Genomic DNA, 23286 nt, shown 5'->3' on the forward strand with positions numbered 1-23286 from the left:
ATTAACAGCACAGTATATCATTTTATATGCAAATAACATTGCTTTCATTGTTCACCCAGCTCATCGTGCACTGCAGAAATTTTCATTGTTTACAGTTTGCTAGTAGTGTTTGCCTTTATCTAGATGAGATTTTAAAGGGAGAGGCACAGAGAGAGAGAGAGAGAGAGAGAGAGAGAGAGAGAGAGAGAGAGAGAGAGATGTCTGAATAGCAGTAATGTGAGTAACTGATGTAGATGATTGGTTGGCCTGCAAGTTTCCAATATTATTTACAAGATTATAAGATTTTTCAATAATTTTGTTTTTTTTATTTTTGTTTTATTATTATTTTATATTCTTTTCTTCACTTCATCTTCTCTTCTCACCTCTTTTCTATTTTTTCTTTTACTTTATTTCATTCACTTCATGTTATTTCATCTTAACGTCCCTTCACTTTTCATCTCTTTTTCTTTTTTTTTCAAATCAAAAGTAAATAGTCATGTCAGAAAGCAATTGTCTGTCACACCCAAAGAATCTTATTCACTGCCACTGATGACATGAAACGTCATTTGCAACACATTGAACTTCAGTCATGTAAGATATTTCCAAATTAAACAGAATGTTGGGCAGGAAATAAATGTAGCTTGAGATTTTATTTGATAATTCCTGACTTGTTGGAATTGTGATTGTAATTATATGACGGATTAATAATATTTCCCCACCTACACTAAAAAAAATGCTGAGAGTTAAAATAACCCAATTGTTTTGACCCAGTTGGGTTGGGCTAAATGTTTAAATGTTAAATGATGTGTTCTATTTAACTCAACTACAATTACTATGTTGCTGGGTTAAAATAAACCTAAATTAGGTTGGAAATCAAAACCACACAGAAGCACTGTAAAACCTCAGGCAACTGTAATAAAATAATCAAAAGGTGAACATTTATTTATAAGCAAAAACACCCAGAAATGGACAAAAATTGAGAGTTTAAACAATGTGTACATGTGTATTTGAGTGAGAAAAAGTTAAAAAAAGAATGACAACTCCACAGTTGTACATGCTTATACAGCTAACAAAAAATATTTAAAATATAATATTTAATAACTTCCATATAAGAACTAATTTGACCATATTTTGTTTATTTTTTCTCTTGCCAATGAACATACTAGTAACGTTACGGCTGGTGTGGTGAAGTCCCAGCTTAGGACCCCAGTGCCTGATCTAAAGCTGTTCTCACGATTCTTAATGTAATCAATCAAACTTTAATTCATGTAATAATCAAAAAATGTTATCCTGACTATTTATATAGTTAAAGTGAAAGAAATTGCATGTTTAGGTATGTTTTGCGACATTGTACTGTTAAGCAATAAGGCATAATATCTTTCTTTTTTTTTATTACAAGCATGTCATGTCATAATTTATTCTTATTTATAAGAATACATATATTTATTCTAGCTATATGATGCTACTATCTAAGCTAAAAAAAAAAAAAGCACTAAGAATGAGAAATGGTTAATTTCACAATCTATAGCTTCGGTTATATACTAGTATATGAACAACTTGTATAATAAAGTGATATCTGATTTGTAACCAGGCACTAAAGTGATTACCCATAAAACGTGCTGGGACTCATCTCTTCACCACACCACAAGAAATACTTAAAGCTGCCGTCGGCAAGTCTGGCAGATTGAGTGGACTTAGACCAAATTTTGAATGTTTACAACTCGCATGCCCCTCCCCCACTACCAACTAACACCCGCCCATCGTCAGTGCGTGTGTACCTGATTTTCTGTGAACGCGTCCGTCTTCAGCATCGATCAACACCATAGACTCGGAGGTAGGCTGCCCTGGCTAATCTATCCATAGATAGCAATAACCGAGGAATTGGAAGCTTGTTATTAGATTTTCTTTCTGCCATCACGCTTCGTACAATCTTCAGGCGAACTTCAGGCGTGTCGTGTGCATGTGATATTGTAACGTCCGCGTCTGCGCGAGGGAGGGGGATCTGTGATTTGTGCACGATCTGTGATTGACAGTCAGATCTCACACCCCCCTGCTGATTAGACCCGATGATCCGGGAGCGGTGGATTTTTGTAAAACAAAATAACACGCTCCAGGTGGAGTTAGAAGCTCGGGTTTTTTTCTAAAACCACCTTATTTATGTTTTTCTGTCGGATTATAGTGTCAATTTCACTGAATTTGATCAAAAAAATTTTGCCGACGGCAGCTTTAAACACTGAAATTCTGGGCAAAACGTTGTATTATAGCAAATTGACAGGATTTTACCATCTCTGTTTAAAGCATTTACAATCACTCAAGTGCCATTCCAGCCTGTTTAGTTCCAGTTCATCAGTCATCTATCACCACTAAAGGGATTTTGATGAGCGAGAAAACACTCCGACAATATCCAAAACCCAGTTTTAAATTACGGTAGCACATTCCTCGCTGCAGTCAGTTTCAAAGTGCTCTGTCTTCTCTGCTTTGACGTTTGAACTTGTGTGACGTGCACGCTCTCTTTTACGGCTGCATTCCCAGCCCGCCGTTTGGTTACTGATTATGAACGATTATCAACCCAAATTGGGTCAAACCAACCCAGCTTCAGTACCCAACAGTCTCAACGCAGCATTTGGGTTGAAAAAATAACCTAGCGTTTTTTAGAGTGCATGCCGCCTTGGTTACACCAGCCGAAAATTGTCATAGAGAATGTTTTCACATAATGATTAAAGATTATGAACACAAACTATTTTTAGTTCATTTTAATGTTGATGGATCTATTGAGAAAGCCGACAGCATTTTATTGTCATGTTTCTTTCTTTCTTTGTCACAGGCAAAGATTGCCAGCCAAGAATGTGTATTACTATCGGTGCCCTGACCATCGGAGGAACTATGTGATGTCTTTCGCCTTCTGTTTCGACCGCGAGGATGACGTTTATCAGTTTGCCTACTGCTACCCTTACACCTACTCCCGTCTGCAACATTACCTGGCCAGCCTGGAGCGCCGGAATCTGGATTACCTGCAGCGGGAGCAGCTGGGCCTCAGTGTGGTTAGTCTGCATGTTTGAGACTGCGTTACTGCACATCTTTTTCTTTAAGGAGGCGGACACATGTAAGTGTCTTTGAGGATGCATGACTGTGTGTGTGTGTGCGCGCGTGCATGATCTGCACAGGTACTGGATCATTGACAGTGCCTACAGTGCCGTCTCAGCTCTTATCAAATAATTGTAGAGGAAAACTCATTAGGAATGCTCGAGAGATTAAAGCCCTCTTTTAGGGCCTTCATCACTTTCACGTTCGTCAAGGAGAGCCAGGCACGGGAAGCCACTGATGAAAGGACATTTATTGATAAGAAATATGGTGTCAATGGTAAAAAAGAAATCAGTTTCACATTAAATGGGATTTGAAAGGGCAAATATATTGGGGGGGGGGGAATAAATGGCAAAAATATCTACTTCAGTCATGAAACTCTAGAGGGCGCAGGCTGATATTTCCTCTGCAAGCAATCACATCATTACCGCATGCCGCAAGCTGATTGGCCACTGCTGATCCTGCAGCCAATTAGATTGCTTGCCTAACATTTAAATTCTCTGGTTCATTGTTTGCTGTGAGCTAGTCAGTGCGCTATTAGAGTTCCTTTGAAACACTTCTCCTCGCCCAGCTCCACCTGCCTAGAAACTACAGGATTTATGTCTATTTATACAGCAGCATATCTTACATGCTCACCGCAGCGTGTCTGTGTATCAATTATTAGTCCATCCATACGTGCTCTGCAGCATCAATATTATTAAACAGTAGCAGCAGCAGCGAGCAGATCGAGTTCACCAAGACTAAATACATTAACATTGCCATATTCAATGACATGCTAAAACTATTCAGAGAGTTGTCATGATTGAACTACATGTTAAATCAATGAAAGAACAGATACACAGACTTAAGTGTGTACAGGGTGAATCTGATGCTGTTATTGATTCACCCAGATTACATAATCCCTGATCACCTCTTTAAATCACTTATGTTCACCAAAGATGCATTTATTTGATCAACAAATACAATAAAAAAACAGTAATATCATGGAATATTATAAAACAATTTTTTATTATTATTGTCATTTTTTATTGTATATTTTAAAATGTGTTTTATTCCTGTGATGGTGAAGCTGGATTTTCAAAAGGTTGTCAAATGTGACTAGAACATAGAGAAACTTGCATTGTTTGTGGCGGCTCTATTGCTGTTATTTCATTACAAAATCACTCAAACTTAAACTAAAATATGTACTTAAAACTGAAAATATAATATTAAAAGCTAATTCAAATTATTATTAAACACCATTATATAAATAATACTATAATAACACTGGTAGCTGAAAAGACAAAAAGTCCCTGATCTAATGCAGAGAAACATACATTTTTAAGTGTCCAGAAATGTCCAGAATACTTTTTGGGGCCTCGTGCCATTTCATTAGCATGTGCAATCAGCCTTTTTATAATTCATATAGAAGATATAATGTCAGGAATAAAGCAAGAATGAAAGGATGGATACTGGATGAGGGGAAAAAAAGTGAGGGAGGGACATTGAGATAGAATAAGAGAGAGTGAGAGGCAATACATTTGTATGCACAGGCATAGGGGCATTTTATAGCCTTATTTGTCTTTTTATGTCCTCTGTTCTTGGGTATGTGGCAGTACAACACTCTTAATGACCTGCGGAGATGGAGGAGAGAGGGAAAGAGAGAGAGGGAACGAAGAAAAAGAGAGCAGGATGAGGCTACAACAGCTTGGACTGCAGTAGTAAAACACTCTCTGGTGTAACACACAGACGTGATGTAGTTAAACAGAGGTCCTGCGAGGGGGAACTTAGCGTACACGCGTACACACACACACACACACACACACACACACACACACACACACACACACACACACACACACACACACACACACACACACACACACACACACACACACACACACACACACACATGCTATAGGTAAAGCACCAGAGAACAAGCCTGGATTCAGTGTAATACACTGGGATTACTTCTCTCATATCTTTCACTTTCAATGAGGCAAGTAAATGCGAACAGCGTTCCACAAAAAGAGCCGTCTAGTACATCTCAATTACCTCTTTTGCTCCGTTAATGCTTCGCCTCACAGGGTCAAACACTTTGTTTTTTAGAAGTCTGCTAGCTGGTGAGGTATTTACGAGCACAACCGTTTTACATCCGCTTTTGCAATGCAACTAATCCGATTCCTCTCTATCCAGAGGTTTGTGAAGATGAATTCGTTCGAGCGTCCTCCACGTACACGCACGTGTCCCAAACACAGCAAATACGCTCGCACGGGCTGTTTTCACGACTTTAAAATGCAGACTCGCAACAACTGTCATGTTCAACAGCAATCGTCACATCTGTTTATTGTATCTTTAGTCATCAAAGTCCTCTAACGGCGTTATAAAGACAGAGAAGCATAGCGGGTTTTGACAGTCGCTTTGATGGATGATTATGCGTAGAAGCTTCTTCTACCGTCAGCTCGTCTGCTCGCCGCTGCCCATTTCGAATGTCGAGTTGGCATCAACAAATGGAGAATAAAGTTGTTTTGAAGGCTACGCATCCAGATCCATTAACCATATCCGAGTGTGAAACGCTGGAGCCATCTGAATATTTAAAAGAGATCAAACTCAGATCTGCATTTATGGATGTGAATTATTTAAGCGTGCACTGTATGTTATCCAGATCTTGTATAGTCCAAGCGGCATGATCTTTGTAGATTAAAATAAGTGTATTGGATTAAATATTTAAGCATATATAAATGTTTATTTTGCATAAAGCGGAAGGCCTCGGGTCTTTGTTGATGCTCAGTTATCATGACTCAGATGGACCTGCGTGTCTAGACAACGCTCCCCAGTTTCATCCTCTTTTCTCATACAACCTTCAGTCAGTTTCCGTTGGCAAAGAGCCCGTCAATCTCAGCAGAGACCCGTCACGTGACTCCAGCCCGGCTCCCTCACACAGGTGGCTTGTTGTGTCGAGTTCTGACGGCCTGCTCCTCTCCAGATGTGGAGCTGGAGAAAGAGACAGAGCAACAGTTGTGGATCTGACAGGCTAGCAAGAGCACTTACTGCAACAAAGAGCAGAGACTCAAAGACAAGCAGACAGACAGAATCCAGCCTGAGGGCCTGACCGGCACACTCTGCTTCACTTGCTGTCTCTCTCTGTCTTTCCAGATTACTAAATATTACATGTTTTAAATCTTTTTGAAATAGGTCTTTTCTGCTCACCCAGGCTGCATTATTTCATCAAAAATACAGTTAAAAAAAGCGGTAATATTGCGTCACATGATCCTTCAGAAATCATTCTAAAATGCTGATTTTCTGCTTAAGACATATTTATGATTATTATCAATGTTGAAAACAGTTGTGTACAATTTACTTTTTCAGGATTCCTTGATGAATAGAAAGTTCAAAGGAACAGCATTTATCTGAAATAGAAAGCTTTTGTAACATGATAAATGTCTTTACTGTCACTTTTGATCAATTTAAAAGATGTTCACTTTCAAAAAAATGTTTGCTGATAGTTTACTCACCCCAATGTCATCCAAGATATACATGTCTTTCTTTCTTCAGTCGAAAAGAAATTAAGGTTTTTGAGGAAAGCATTCTAGGTTTTTTCTACAAAGAATGGACTTCAATGGCAACCATCTATCCCAATGTTCAAATGTCCGTCTCAATGCAGCTTCAAAGTCTCTACACGATCCCAGTCGAGAAATAAGGGTCTTATCTAGCGAAACGATCGGCCATTAAAAAAAAAAAAAAAAAAAAGTATATACTTTTTAACCACAATTGTTCGTCTTGTGCTGGTCTGCGACGCGCCATGTATTACGTCATCACGTTGGAAAGGTCTGAAACCTTTGAAGAAAGAAAGACATGGACATCTTGGATGACATCGGGGTGAGTAAATTATCAGCAAAAATGTTTTTTGAAAGTGAACTAATCCTTTAATGCATCCTTGCTGCATAAAAGTATTTCTTTTTTTTATTCTAGTTTTCTAGAGAGAGAGAAAGAGAGAGACAGACAGACAGACATGCGCTATTTTGACATTTAATTGCTATGTTGTAATTTTGTACATTCTGATGTTTTGTTGTTGTTGTTGTTGTTGTTTTTTCTGATGTATTTGAGCTCAAAATTGAAGTTTGTAGAAAGTACAAAGAGGAAATGAAAGTCCCGTATAGCACCCGGAAAATGAGGCTGTTATTGTAATGATTCACAGATAGAGGCAGATTGTAAGGTAATTGTTCCCTCATTAGTGTAATTGTTTTTCATCTGTGTAAATTTGGAGCTTCTATAACGCAAAGACAGAATGTCCTGAATATTGTCCAGACAGTAAAATCATTATTTATGTACTTATTTCATTTTTATTTGAAAAGATTTTCGAAACAATGACTCAGAAAATTTTGGAGATTCCCTGAATCAATTGAAAAAAATTATTTTGAACAAAATATATTACCTCCAATTTGTTGATAATAATTACTATATCACTGTACTTATCACTGTAAAGCTGCTTTGAAACAATATTAAAAGCGCTATATAAATGAAGGTGACTTGACTTGACTAAAAAATTAGGTTGTATAAGTAGCAAACATTAGGAAGAATCGTGTTAATTTAATCTTAGCAGACATACTGTACCTGGCCATTAAGTGCTTGATCAGTTTCTTAGTATACAAGAGAGAAGCCAAATACTTCAGATACTTGCTTTAAATGTGTTTTATGGCACATAAAGTTTCCATAAGGAAGAGCCTTAAGTGAAGTTGAGGCTGCAGTTTCTGGTGGTCAATAAGGTCAGTTCACTGCACCTTCCACAGTGCCTCTGAGAGAGAGAAACATTGATGAGATCATCGGTGTCATTCAATCAAACTTTAAACTTTACTTTCCAGTTGATACGTTTTTTAAACATTCTATACACAGAATGTGTGTATAAACTGCTTTGTGCCATGTCAAGCTAGTAGTGAATTTTAACATAACTAACAGTAAAGTAATAAAAAAGAGACTTTCACTTGTTGTACTTAAAGTTTATTTCTTGAAAATAGGAGGCCATTATGATAAAATAGTTCATGGCGTTCAAGAAGGATAAATATGAAATTGGATTATAAATGATGAAATGATAGTCGGCGCATACGCTCCAAGTCTTTCTAATCGTCTAATATTACATTCTTAATATACACTACTGTTCAAAAGTCTGGGGTCAGTAATTTTATTAATGTTTTTTGAACAAAGTCTCTTATTCTTACCATGGCTGTATTTATTTGATAATAATAAGATAAAAGCTGGAATATTGTTAAATATTATTACTGTTTAAAATAACTGTTTTCTATTTTAATATTTTAAAATGTAATATATTCCTGTGATGACACAGCTGAATTTTCAGCAGACATTACTCCAGTCTTTTTGCTGTCAAAAGACTGTCACGTTTGATTATTTTAATGCATTCTTACTGAATAAATGTATTAATTTCTTCAATCTCACATATTTTTTGTTGTTGTATATATATATTCACACAGTATAGAATAAACAAGCCTCTTAATAATTAATTTATATTTAATTTAACTTTGTGTGTGTTTAATATTAAACACGTTTTAATTAAGTAAATATTGGCATCAGCAACTCTTTGTCAAAGTCATTTTTATGCTTATGAGGGACCCACATGGCATCGTGTTTTGCAGAATGACCCAGGAGATAAATCCCTTTGTCAATGTCTATATACAACAGCCTATACTCACATTCCCAGAGTAAATATCCGCGTCCCTGTATGATTTATATGGGCTACACTTCCTCGCACCTCTCCGTGATGTGAGAGGGTTGTTTCCACAGAGATGACTCTGAGCTGCTGACAGATTCTTGGCTATTTTCCTTCATTTCCCTCTTTGAGATCTCCTGTTCTAATACAAGATGCCGACGCATCTCCCCCGTAGGGACTGCAGTCTTCAGAGGCACTGTGCAAAACTCCAGGCAACTGTCCCTAACCCCTCTCTCTCTATATCCCTAAAGTCCTCTGATGTAAAGTCCCGAGTCTCACAGCCAGGGCTGAAGAAATCCCCCCTCCGATCATCTAGTTCTGGAATTGACTGAGCATTTTAAAACGTGAGTTGAGTTGACCGGCTGGCTGTGAAGGATGAACGTTAAGCAGGCAAATGGGGTCCCGTCTCTGTTTTGATGGAGTACAGGTTTATGGATGTAGTCAGAGGGTGCGGGATAAGCACTTTTACCTCAAGTCCTTATACATCCTCTGTCACCGGTGGCTAGTTCTTATAGGAGTGAGTTTAATAACAGCTCCTCAAATGGAAGGTGGACTGAAGTGTGTGTGTGTGTGTGTGTGTGTGTGTGTGTGTGTGTGTGTGTGTGTGTGTGTGTGTGTGTGTGTGTGTGTGTGTGTGTGTGTGTGTGTGTGTGTGTGTGTGTGTGTGTGTGTGTGTGTGTGTGTGTGTGTGTGTGTGTGTGTGTGATTACTGGCTCTTTAATGGCCGTCTCAGAGTTGCACCCTTGAGCTGCGTGCTGGGCAGTGCTAGATTCCTCATGTTTCATCAGTATGAGCCAAATGTACAAGAACCGCCTCAAGGCAAAATGAAATTCCCTTAATAAATCCGTAAAACAGACGTTTAGTTGACAGAGATGAAATATTTCTCATATCCTATCAGAAAGCTACTTTCAAGTTTGTTATTTGACACGTCATAAATGATGCTGTTTATGGTGGAGCACTACAATGAATGGTGGACGTGAAATTTGAACACATTCCTTGTGTTATACCATAAAGGCCAATATTAATAATGTATTTTATTCATTGGTGTCTGTTGATATTGGATATTAAGTTGTGGACATTCTTTTATGTCTGTTTTTAGATTTATGTTTGCCATCACCTAACACTAATTTAAAGGCATAACTCCAGATTATGAGATTTATGCAGCACTTTCTTATAATAGAGGTCCCACCTCTACAAATAGTCTTTCATATAATAGAGGTCTCACCTCTATTATATTAAGGACTTTTTATCATCCAAAAATACTTTTTTCTTTAGCAGATCTCAAAATAAATCGTTCATCCATATTTCATACTTTAAAATTATAATGTCGTGATGCCTAAATTCACTTGACATTGACATAACTATAGTATAAAGTGTTTTATTTATTTACTGTATATTTTATTTAGAACACACACTCACTATTTTCTATATTTAAAAAAAGTTTTTAGCTTATTATGTCAGTAAAATTTGTACAATCGGTACAACCCTTTTTAAAGTTTTAAATATATATGAATTCACATTTTCAAGTAAATATATTCCTATTGAACACACACACACACAAATATATATATATATATATATATTTTTTTTTTTTGTACATTTTTATTTTTTATTAAATAAATATTATATAAATATAAAATATGTCGGGCTGTCAAAATTAACGATTCATGTTTTTACTGTGGCTGCGCTAATGTATATGATCATGCTGTCATTCATTCAAGTGCTATTAAACCATTCAAGCGCAATAAGACACACACACACACAAAAAAAATCCTCAAATCTGTACTGGCTCGCATCTGTGAAGCTGGCCATGAAAAACACTCACAGAAGGGCGCTTCAGACAGCGCGCCAGTGCCGCATTGAGTTCTCTTTAGCGCTTTAATGGACAAAAACACAAAATGATGTCAAAATGAGTTAAAGTGTTAAATTAATCTAAAAGAATTGTGAGAAAATAGGATGTGTGTCAGATCTTCGTCATGTGCGTCAGGTCTTAAAGTGACTGCAGCCTAAAAGCCTAAACTTGCTGCTGTCTGTGTCATTAATGTTAATCAAAGAACAAAAGACAAATAGAAATTGCTCACTGCTCTTGACTGAATAACATTTGTAGCTTTAATTAATTAATCTATAGACCCCTTTTGCGCCGACGTCACAATTACACAATTACGTCGCAAAACAGAGTGAAAACGACGGCCAATACAAACAAAATACGAAAATTTCCACATTTAACCAGGAGCTTAAATTACTATTATTATTAAATGTCATCTTGTTGTGTTGTTGGGTTCTAGAATCGACGGAGTACAGGCTCCAATTTTACATTTTATCGCATAATGTTTTCTAAATGATTGTGATTATTTGTGAATCTTCTATGATTGTTGTTTTGATTAATTGGGACTAGACTTTTTGAAGAACCTGGTAAGAAAGGGTAATCAAATACATAGTTAAAAAATGAACATGCTGTATCTGGAATTTTTTTTTCTAGAAAATATCCACATAATTAAAATTACACTAATGTCACTCTTTACATTGTCGTCTTCTGGCCTTGGCGCTGGCTGGGCAGAACTTCGGATCGTACCACAAGTCTTGTACCCTACGTGGCCATTCAGCACATAGTTATAGACATCAAAAGATGTATATGCCCTCAGTTTCTCTTTACGCTCATGGCTCCGTCCGTTAAAATTAACTTTTGCAAATAACAATCGCGGTCCTGGACAGTGAGTGACCTTGCACATTAAGATAAAATCGGATTTTCTCCAGTCATTGTTAAAAAACAAGCTAACAAAACTGGCAAATGAGGGATCTTTCTGCAACCAACTAAGCTCCGCCCCACAAAAAACGTCACCATGTTTACAAACTGAAAAGGGGTCTATTCAATTTATAATTTATGCAATAAAGACTGCAGTTTGATTATTCAATTTCTGTATATTTAACCTGTGACATTTATTACAGTGGGGTTATGTGAAGATTGTTTTAAGTTCACTTAAATTAAAAGTAGTAATATTTTTAATGCCTATTAAAAGCTAAAATTGATAGCTTTCAATTATACTTTAATGTTGAATGGCTATAATTAATGGCTTAAATTAAAAATAAATTTAATAGAGACATCATTATCAGTGCTGGCATCAGTGATACTGGCCTTCATTCATAGTGCTTAGTAAAAAAAGATGTCATTAAACAAATATTTTAAATATACCATCTTTGTTGTTTCTATATTAATTTGGAGATTCAATGTGAAAGTATTACAATATTAAAATATATTGTAAACTTTAATGTTAGGTGCGATTAATCATGCTTATTTACAGAAAACAATGCGCCATTAATTAATTTTTTTAATCGATTGACAGCACTAAGTATGTGAAGGACCATTTATATGCAGTGTGTGTATAATACATTTAATATTTATTGATAATATTTATTGTCTATAACAACACTGTAAAAAAAAATTACATCCCCACGTCAACATTTTCTAGTGACTGGTCACATCTAAATTTTTCAATTAGTCTGACATATTATTTCTCATTGAGACAATGTTAACAGACTATTGCAACAATTTATTCAATTTATTTTACATAATTTCACTTGGGCCAATCTAAAAATTTAGATGTGACCAGTCACTAGAATATTTGACTTGGAGAGGTTAAATGTTTTTTACAGTGAAGACATATTATTAATTTCAGATTATTGAATCGGTTAAAATTTTAAAATCAGTGCATCCCTATTTAAATCCATTCTGCATATTTTCATAATTCCCGCTGAATCTAAGGATAAGTTTAGAACCCTCCAGAATAATTGGATCTCTGTGTGTCAGTGCAACATGTGGCTGTCACATTCATACACATCCATTGCTCTCTCTCTGTGTGAATGGAATGATTCCGTAGGCCTCTTTAGTCTGAAAAATGGGGAAAAGAATTGCTGGCTGTGAGTAGGAGGGAACGAGGGAGGAGAAGAGGAAAGGAGCGTGGAATCTGCAGACAAGAATTGGAGAGGGGAGGAAGGTCATTTTTTGTTGTTCTAATGGTCACTGGAGCCCCTGCAGACAGACGAACAGTGGGGGATCTTGTTCAGGAGCCTGTTAGCAGGAATAAAGGATGGAAAGCTCCTTGGACGGACGCGTCTCTGGCCTTCGCACGCTTCTCTCTATCTCTCACTTTACGCCCAGGTTTATCTCCGTGTTTGTACACCCCGTGCCAAGATTTAATCAATAGCAGTTCTGCCTTGCGTGAAGAGAGAAGGTCAAAGTCGGACCGGAGAGATGGAGGGAGGGTTGAGAAGGAAGACACTGGAGGAAAGAGAAAAGGGAGGAGGATGAGAAGGAGACGAGGCAGAATCTGTGAGCTGTGAAACAGTGATGGATAATCGCATGAAATCTGGTTGTTTATGGACTGCAAAGCAGAAATGGAGTCCTCCTCCATCACATGGCGGATCTCTCGTCGCTCTCTCTCTCTCTCTCGCTCGCTCCCTCATTTGTGCTACTGTTTACTTGTCAAATCTTTTGTGAATGCTCGTCCAAAAGGTTTAGCAATTTGAAGAGCTCTCCACCGGCTGCCTGGAATTGTCCTCTCAAGAGCGGACCAGTCTTTCTCTATTTGTCACAGACTCTATTATCTGAAGACTCACATACAGTGGCTATACGTCTTATCATCAATCTCTCACAATTGAGTGTTTTTTTTAGTCATTTTTGTGAAATTTGATCTCTCTTCATCAGTAAAAAAAGAGTTGTAAAAAAGTACAGTTGTTAGAAAAAGAAGTGAATGGTTCGACCCCCCCCCCCCCCCCCCTTCTGCCAACTTAAATTTTATTGTATTTTTTAGGGGTTTTTTTTATCTTTGCAAACAGTATATATTTGCTGTAGGTTTTACTGTCTACATGGTTTGTTGGAGCTGTGGCCTAGCGGTTAGTACACATGCATCAACACATTTAGCTGAATGAAGGAAACATCACCTACTAACTGCGCTCCACCAAAACCGAGTGCCTAAATGTTTTTTTAGCTTATGTAACTTGGCCTTTGACTTATCACTAAACAGACGACTTGAATAGAGCTGCGCAAGCAACAAAACTTGTTGAATAAATGGACTTGATAACAGGTTTGGGGCTATGCAGATCATTTGTTCTGTGTTTTACGGTTCAGTTAGGTACTGTTTTTTGTATTTGTATTTTGAGTATTTAGTTTCTGATATAAATGAGCACAATGGGCAGAGAGAAAAAAATGCTGATGATAGTAATAGTAGACATTATAATTACTGTTAAATATTGTTAAATTTGATACTTGCAGAAAAAACCCTTCACTTGCTTGTGCATTATGTAGACAAATGGATGTATTGCATTCATTAAAAATAAATAAACAAAGAATGCATTGCATTAATGCATTGACATTTTGCCGGTACTTCCATATCACTAAAAGTTGTGATCACATCATTCAAACTCATGATAACGTCCAAAGGTAACCAAGGCTTTATGTAATCTCTAAACCGAGATTTAAATGTTTCCAGGCCGATGTTGTGCTGGATAATAATAAATGCTGCTACAGCAACGTTTCCTTTGCGAGGCTGGGCTGTCGAGTCTGGTTCTTGTCATTTTCCAATATCATTCCCTCCAACATTTCCTGTCCTCTCTGTGCTATCACTGCCAATAAGAGTGGCAAACGGCCAAAAATAAAATGGCATTTCCACGCATTTCACGAAGTGTATAAAGCATAAAATACAACAAACATTTCACAGATGTCGATACAACTGAGGTGTGTTTAACCACTGTGAAATGTCTCCCTACAACTGTTGCGTGTGATGTAAACATCCTTTGCCGTAAGCCTGATAACATTTCACCATCGGGGTGTGACCTTTGGCAGTGGGTCTCCCAGAGCTCCAGGGGTCAGCGTTCATTCTGCCGGTGTCAAATGGAACCTGTCTTTTCCATTCGCACCTGACAGTGTGAATGCTCTCGCTTAACAAATCTGACTCTGGATTGAGCCACGGATAAGTCGTGACCTGAGCTTGACTGCAGGGAGGTTATTTTACATTAGATTGAAGATAAAGACTTTGATGTGACCCCGTTTTATCGAGCCGCCCTTTTATCGAGACCAATGGGCCCTTCGGTAGGTGATCCTGCTGCTTTATTGCATATTGAGACTCCCATATCAGCAGCAGAGGAATCATCTAGCTTATATGGAGGACCGTAATAAAGAGAGGATAGAGTGAAGAGAAATAGAGAGAGTGGGAAATGGAAAAAGACAGAAAGAGGGGCGACTGCAATAGTACAGCGGAATATTGTTTTCTTGAGGCCATAATAAGATAAAAGAAAGCGGGGGGCCTATCAAGCCGGCATGGACGGAGAGGGCAGAAATATGACCGGTAGGTACGACGACTTCTCTTCGTCTGCAGAGAGCCATCCTTCATCTTCCTGAAACAGTAAAACGATCCTCATTGTAATGCAAGGTTTGCTTAGTCAGAGATAATATTTATTTTTTGAAATTGAAATGGCTCGCACCTTGAGGGCTTAACTCTGTTTCAATATTTTGGAAGTGCTTTGCGAGCTGTTTGTTATGCAGAGGTCGGCAGATGGATCTGGTTAGGAGAGGGGGATTTATTGACACGAGGTTATCTCCCAGCGTGGGTTCATATCTGTCACTTAACTCTGTCCGGTTTAACCAGAGCCGAGGCCGGTCTGCCCTTCCCTGATGCCACCAGTTTTCAAAGCGCGTATCCTGAAATCTCACAAGACCTTCAACTTCCAGCTTTAGGTCAAAGGGGCGGATGGAGCGGAGTCATGAGATGGATGCAGAAAACCGTTATGGTGGTAAAAAAAAAATAACGAAAGAAAATAGAACCTGAAGTGCAAGTACCAAAAGTTTGAGTAATGTATATACAACCATGCAAAGATCTTCCTCTACTTCTCATCCTGTTCATTTTAAATAATCATTTTAAATATTATATATTTAACTGCATTATAGATCTAATCTTCTCTTTCTGGCATCCTTTTTTAGTATTCGAGTATGGGTTGGTTTTAAAATATACCGTAATGTAATGTTGAATGGCTGTGATTACTCATTTCATCCTCAGGAATTGAGAAAAAATAATAATTTAATACAGACATCAGTAGCAGTATTGGTATGAATTATAATGGCTTTCATGCATAGTACTTAGTAAAAAAAGATGCCATTGCTCAGATATTTAAAACATACTAAATTTATGTTGTTTCTACATCGATTTGGAGATTCAATGTAAAAACATGTTATATAAAACATATTGCAAGTGGCAATGTTAGGTGCGATTTATTGTGCGTGTGTATATATATATATATATATATATATATATTTGTGTGTGTGTATATATATATATGTGTGTGTGTGTGTGTGTGTGTGTGTGTGTGTGTGTGTGTGTGTGTGTGTGTGTGTGTGTGTGTGTATATATTAGGGCTGTCAAAAGATTAATCACGATTAATCACATCCAAAATAAAAGTTTGTGTTTACATAATATATGTGTGTGTACTGTGTATAATTATTTATATATATATAAAAACACACACAATCATGTATATATTTAAGAAAAATTGGTTATATTTATATATAACATATTTATATATAATATAAATTATATAAATGTATATACAGTATATAAATGCAAATATTTCTTAAATATATACATGAATGTGTGTGTATTTATACATATATTATGCAAACACAAACTTTTATTTTGGATGTGATTAATCGTGATTAATCTTTTGACAGCCCTAATATATATATATATATATATATATGATATATAATGTTGTGATATTATGATATAATATATGATATTATGAAATAATGTTTATATATAATTATTTTATATATATATATATATATATATATATATATATATATATATATATATATATATATATATATATATATATTGGCATCTATGGTTCAATTAACAATCTTTAACATCCATGAAACCTTTCTATTGCACAAAAGTTTTAAAAAAGTAAACACACACTCACTCACTCACTCAAATGGTTATTTTAGGAACTGTTCAGATTCTTTGGGAAACCCAAAATGGTTCTATCACAGCGAAAGCCTGTATGTATAAATGATTTAAGCTAAAAAAATAATAATTTGAATAATGTTTAACAATTTTAGTTAAATACTGGTGATAAAAATATGAATAACACTGAACAAAAACATTGTCAATCAGGCTGTCATTATTGTTGATTAATATTATGCCTTTTTAAAAATAAAAAATGGATTGAAGATAATGTATGTGATTGAAATATTGACTAAATTTGAATGACATTTTCCTCCAAAGACTGACTAAAACGAAAAATTGTGTAAAAATGAACACTGCTTTTATTCTTATTATCCACAGCTCACAGCTTGCTATCAATTAAAGAACAGAATGGAAAAATAAGCATGTTTCTATGAGCTTTTAGGGCTTTTTAATACGTAAAAAATACACCTTTCTGACAGTGTAATTGCGTTCCATTGCAAGACCCAAATATAGGGCCCGGGTTGGTTAAAGAGGGAAAAACGATCAGGGAATGGAGAAATATGAGTGATACAGTACATCATTTTTGGGTAGAAAAGAAAAAGAATTAATGAAAAGTGAGTTGCTCACCCTACAAAAGCAGCCAAGCTTGAAATTCAGTTTGAGGGGAAACTTAATTTGTTGTAGATGGGTGGAGAAACATATTTAGCCTGGTGGAGAGAGAGGGAAAGAGGAAGAGACCGAAATAGAGGCAATGTGGGAAAGCGAAGGGAGCACATTTAAAGGAGTAAAAGAAACAGAATAGGGGGGAAATTATGTTTGGTAGATAACAGAAAAGTAAATGTATATTCTCTGTATTCATATACCAGGTAGCAACAGGTCTCATGCTGTCTTCAGGCCAGAATGATGATGAGCACAAAACATCAGCTCCACCATCAAATCATGATTACCAGTTTTACTTTTTTTACAACTACCAGTTTAAATCTGCATTATTTGCGTTTTGTTGCACTATAGCGCTAAAAAAAGCTTCCTGTTTTTCACCCAACATTCTGTTTTGAAATGACACCTTTCATGTAGTTATAATGATTTCTAAACCCGTAAGAAGGAGGTTCCCTGGAGGACTTGAAGGCAACATCAGTTAGCTGCTAAAACGTGAGTTGCATCATTAGCTCTCTTCTCTTCTTCCACCTTCCACAAACCCCAGACCTGCACAACCAACAGCTAGACAAAGGGGAATTGGAAAGAGTGTTTTCCTGCACGTTTCTCCTCTAACTATGGTTAAGGAGATCATAGTGGTGGGTTGCTGTGTTGGATCAATATGGACTCGGCTCTTACTGTCTGAGCTGAAAGCCAAGGTGCAGGATTTCTGTCAGCACATATTTTACAGGGAATCTGTGGCGTTTCTCTGCAGCTGATAGTGGCAGCTAATGATCATTCTCATGTGGGTTTGCTAACTTCTGGTTGATTTGATAAGACTGTTCCCATTAAATGAAAGGATGAACATACTGAGGATGTTTGGTGAGGACTGATAACTGTAATTGGCCATGGTATAGATACACACTTTCATGAGATCGTGTTGGAGGTTCTCTTGAATCTGGAATCTGAATCTGGACTTTTAATAACTCGTCAAGCACATTCCACTCTTTATTTTCTCATTCATTTCTTTATAAATCCATTGTGTCAGTATAACTTTAAGCAGTCCTGCTCTGCGTGGATACATTTACATACAGTGATATAAAATAACAAAATCTCTATCAATTAACACTTGTGGCCAGGATGTATAGCCCTCCTCTTCCTCGCCTCCTCTGACGCGGCCTCGTCACACTTTAAAATCCCCTGGTTCAACTTATAACTAGTTTCACGACTTTTGACTATTGGCATCAGTTATTTTTGTATCATTTATCTAATGTTATTATAGTAAAAAAAAAATCTATATTTTAATTTTTTAAGTTTTACTAATTGTTTTGTTGTGTTTATTAGTTTTCTTTAATTAATTTTTTTATTTCATTTTTTAGTAATTTACCTTTAGTGTTTTATTTTAGTTAGTTTCCAAGGCAACATTACTTTTTCATTAAATATTTGTATTTTATTTAAGCTTTTTTTTTTATCATGGAAAACAATTTATTATTTTATCATTTATTTAATGTATTAGTCAGCATATTTATACATTTTAATGTATGGGCTATTTAAATGTTTTGTTGGCTATTTTCACATGAGGGACATTTAAAAGGTTTATTATTGACATTTGAAGATTTGAAGAAGCTAGTCTGGTTTTGTTTTATAGATCTCCAATCTGTTTGACACCTGTCAGTCACGGGGCAGCTGTCCACCTGCATTATTCAACCTACAAATCGGCTGAACTATTGACATTACCAGGGATAACATGTGTGACCCCAACCACAAAGAACCGTGACATTTAGCTCTGCAGGATAGCAGGAGGTCCTACTGTATGGATTCAAGATTCAGCCGTGTGTGTGTGTGTGTGTGTGCGCGTGTGCGTGCGTGCGTGCGTGTGCGTGCGTGTGTGTGTGTGTTCTGGTTTATGAGGACATAAATGTGTATAATGACAACGTAAACATGGTTTACAAGGACACTTCCAACCAAATGGCTTTAAAAACATACTAAATAGTGTTTTCTTGTTGTTGTTTGTTTGGAATTCAAGAAATGGCAAAAGTGTTTTGTGATGGGTAGGATTAGTGTAAGGGGATAGAATATACAGTTTGGACAGTATAAAAACCATTACGTATATGGAGAGTCCCCGTAAACCACATATACAAGTGTGATATATATATAAATGTTCGTGTGCAATTAATTTTAGCCCCAAATGTTGTAGTTACAACACCTACCAGCATAGTGTGGCATTACTAAGATGAGTTTCCCCTAAAACATTTTTCAACATTTACATTGTGGAGTCCAAAGACGGCATGATTTATTGAACCTAAGCTTAAATAAAAATTGAGAGCAGTGGAAAGGAAGATTTTAGTATTTATATAAATCTAGTATTGTTTTGAATTGTGATGTTTTCCCTAAACACAGCTAAAAAGTCTTGGCACCAGCCACATGGTCCTTCCACTTTCTTTGGATGGAAAACAGGAGCTCAGACAATCTTAACATCTCATTTTGTGTTTCACAGAATATACAAATAAAAACAACTACCTGTAGGTTGGAACAACTGTATGAAAAATGTACATCTTTGAGTGAGTCCCATGATGCGTGTATGCAGATTTGTAGTATGCTAATGATAGTTGTGTAGATAGTTTTGTAAAACCGGTGAAATGCTTTGTAACATCCTAAAATTGCTCATGACCGTGTGTAAAGATCACCACCTTCTCTTTGTGAGTGAGTTTAGCTCATTCAGACTCAGCTGTGGGTGTGTGTCAGGGCTCCAGAGGTTAGCAGCAGGGAGCGAGTGTGTGTACTGAAGTGAAGTATCCCTGGATCTGGAGCCGCCCACCCTGGACACACTCCGCTAGTCCTGCCCTTCCAGTTCCTGCCCTTGTCCCAGCCCTGCCCGCCTCACACGGCGACTGCAGAGCGCTGATAACACACACCTCCAGCTACGCTTCAGCCGCTCACACAAAGATACTCACAGATACACACACGCCGCTAACCATGCGCAACAGTTCCTCCCACGAACGCACGAGAGCGGACACAAATGCTTGCAGAAACTCAAACCGATCTTTCTGTGCCCACACACCTCCTTTTGTCCATACGTTCTTTCTTTTTTCTCCTTCCATCCTTCTCTTTTCATTCCCCAAAGCAACCTTCTACTCCTCTCCTTTTTAGTGCGCTGGACAAAAGACACATGTGAGGCGGCCCACAATCCCACGACTTCATTCTTTCCTCTTGTCGTCTTCCACCCCCTTCAACAATCTTCACCGTTAAACTCTTGAGAGAGAAAGAGGGATGAATGCAGACACGGCGCTCTCTCCCGGAGGAGGCGGTGTCTCTGGCATGCCGTAAGGTGCATATTGTGATATAGTGACTCCATTCAGTCAGTCGATTGCTTTTAGTGGTGGTCTGGCTGGGCCGGAGGAATTGAAAAGGATGGTGGTCTGCTTTTCATTAGGCCCTGGCCCAGACTGGAGGGTCTGGAGGGACTAAAGGGAGGGGAGGCTGGTCGAGTTGGCTTGACAAGACGATCACGCAGTGGGTTCTGGGAGAATGGGGGGGAGGGGGGGTATTCACACTGTTGTCGAGAGCAGGCACCTGGTCTGGCAGACAGGTGGGTTTTCATACCGCTTTTGTTCTTGCTTGTTTTCACATGGTCACTTGCTATTTATCACACTCGCCTGTGAAAGAATTGGAATATTGTTTTCTCGATGCATTAATCAAGCACATTTTTTTCTATTTAGATGGCACTACATAAGGAAGGCAGGCTCTGTAGAACAAACCCTTAAGTACCCTATTTTGGGTTATATTATTATTATTATTTTTATTTTTAAAAGCTGTTCTTTTAAACTTTCTATTCATCAAAGAATCTTGAAAAAAAAAATCAAGTTTCCACAAAACTATTTTTTTAACATTTATGGACTTCTGAAGGATCGCGTGACACTGAAGATGATGATGGTGAAAATCATAATCTGAAAATTTCAAGCTGAAAAGCTTTACCATCACAGGAATAAATTACATTTTAAAATATATATATTTTTAAACATATATGTAAAAAAAATAAAATAATTTAAATTGATATTTGAAAATATTAATATTGGTCAGCAAGCACTAATGTGCGTGTGTGTATAGTCGGTGTATCCAGCACTGCAAGAAAGAAAAACATAATGTTCATTTTGCTACAGTATTAATGCACACGTATAGATTGTCAAGGAAATTACTCTGGTTTTAACATTCTATAATTCATTTCAAATTAGATGCCTCTTAGAATATGTCCTCATTTGTAGAATCTGTATAAAAAAGAATGTATATGTTTTTTTATGTAAAAATGCAGAAAGCTTTCTTTTACGGTTACGGTGTGGGTTAGGTTACAGTATTTTTTTTTTAACCACAGACAATAAGTCTATGCAGTTTCCCCATTTACAGTAGCTATCTAAATAAATGTGTGTGTGAGAGAGACTGAGATCTTCCATCCAAACTCTGTTCCTCCTTGAGCTTTAACCCTGAAGCAGAGCTAATGAACGTTTTAGGACATCATAATAAACCGTAAGCATGTTAAGCCTGTCTCTGTTTAACAGGATTAGGTTTAGATAAATGACTCGCGTCACTTTCACGCTGGCCTGCGTTTTGACGTGAGGGCCTGTCACACACAATAAAGTTCAGGCCGGTCCACAGAGCTGGGGTTAAATATTAGCCATTATCTGACAGGCAACAATGACATCCGACCACGAGTCGCCCGCCGGTTCCCATGGCAACCCTGCCGAGAGCAGCGGGTTTTAGCTAGCTGTCACTTATTATTTTGACTATGAATTGGAGACATTAAACTTTGTCTCATTGAAAAGCACTAGAAAAAAAATCCCCAATGACCAGAGAAGAGTGTATGCATGCCTGTGTGTGTGTGTGTGTGTGTGTACAGGATCGCTTGGAGTGTATTGGAGAGGCCACTTGAAAAGGCAGTAACCTTTGCTAAGGGCACGGGTGTCAGATCCTGCCTTCCCATGGCTCCCCATTGTGAGAGCATCAAGCTGCCACCCTCTGATTTGAAACCTTCCTCTCTATTGCACAAAAGGACATCTCTACCGCTATCCATCCACCATCCTTCTCTTTTCAACCACAATCTTGCTTTTTTGCACAAGACTCTCTGCCTTTCAGAGACAGGATCAATAGCTGGTTTTGTCTCTTTCGGTTCTATGTCAGAGCTGTCTTTAAATGAGATTCGAAGCAGTGCCTCCGTCAAGATATCTCTTCCTGTATTGCCCGTTTGCTGACAAAAAATCACACGTTTCCTATGACAAACTGTGAACATCATTGTATTGAATCTGACAGGATCCCGGAATCACGTTTCTGTTTTTGTCGGCATTAGAGTAAAACCCTCAGGTCGTGTGCGCGAGTTGAAATGGGTTTAGGAAGTGGAGTTTTATTCCGGTGGAACTATCATCCTGCTCTAAAGATGCTTTTGAAAGCAGAGGGCTTAAATGCTGCAACATAGGAACGTTAATGCTGCCGTTCGCTTAACCAGAGAGGTGTTTAAATGTGCATTCGGTCTATGTGTATAGAAAACAGCAGACCTGTGGGTCTTATAATGGACATTGTGATTTAATCACAGGGTTTCATTCCTGTTCATGCTATTAGAGGCTGTGACCACGGGATTGAGCAGTCTTTGTTGTTGTAATGTCAGTTTTTTTCTAATTCATGAAAAAAAACAATGCTTCGGTACTTACAAATAGTCAAATGCAACTAATCACGTATAATCATGCATGCTTGCATTGCTAAATAAATAGGCATGTTAACCATCTTTTGTTGTTGTCATCCAATCAAACTCTACTAGACTGCAGTAAATACAGGTTCACTTCCAATAAGAATAAACATGGACCACAATGTGCTTTGTGTGATAAATCTTGCATACATCTTTGACTCAAATCGATTCACAGTTCACTATTTTACAGGTTGATAGGAAAA

At 37.4% G+C, this 23286-nt stretch overlaps 1 protein-coding gene across 8 annotated transcripts in view; it reads left to right on the top strand.

Moving 5' to 3' along the window:
* Positions 1-23286, top strand: part of LOC307012279 (cytosolic carboxypeptidase 6-like) — a 307878-nt gene that overhangs the window by 153407 nt on the left and 131185 nt on the right. For all 8 annotated transcript variants that reach the window (XM_079638766.1, XM_079638759.1, XM_079638760.1 and 5 more), the window contains one exon: positions 2804-3020. In XM_079638766.1, coding sequence (XP_079494892.1) covers positions 2804-3020 — 217 coding nt within the window. The remainder of the gene's footprint in view (positions 1-2803; positions 3021-23286) is intronic.

This window comes from Phoxinus phoxinus (assembly GCF_949152265.1).
Source record: "Phoxinus phoxinus genome assembly, chromosome: 15".
Classification (NCBI taxonomy): domain Eukaryota; kingdom Metazoa; phylum Chordata; class Actinopteri; order Cypriniformes; family Leuciscidae; genus Phoxinus; species Phoxinus phoxinus.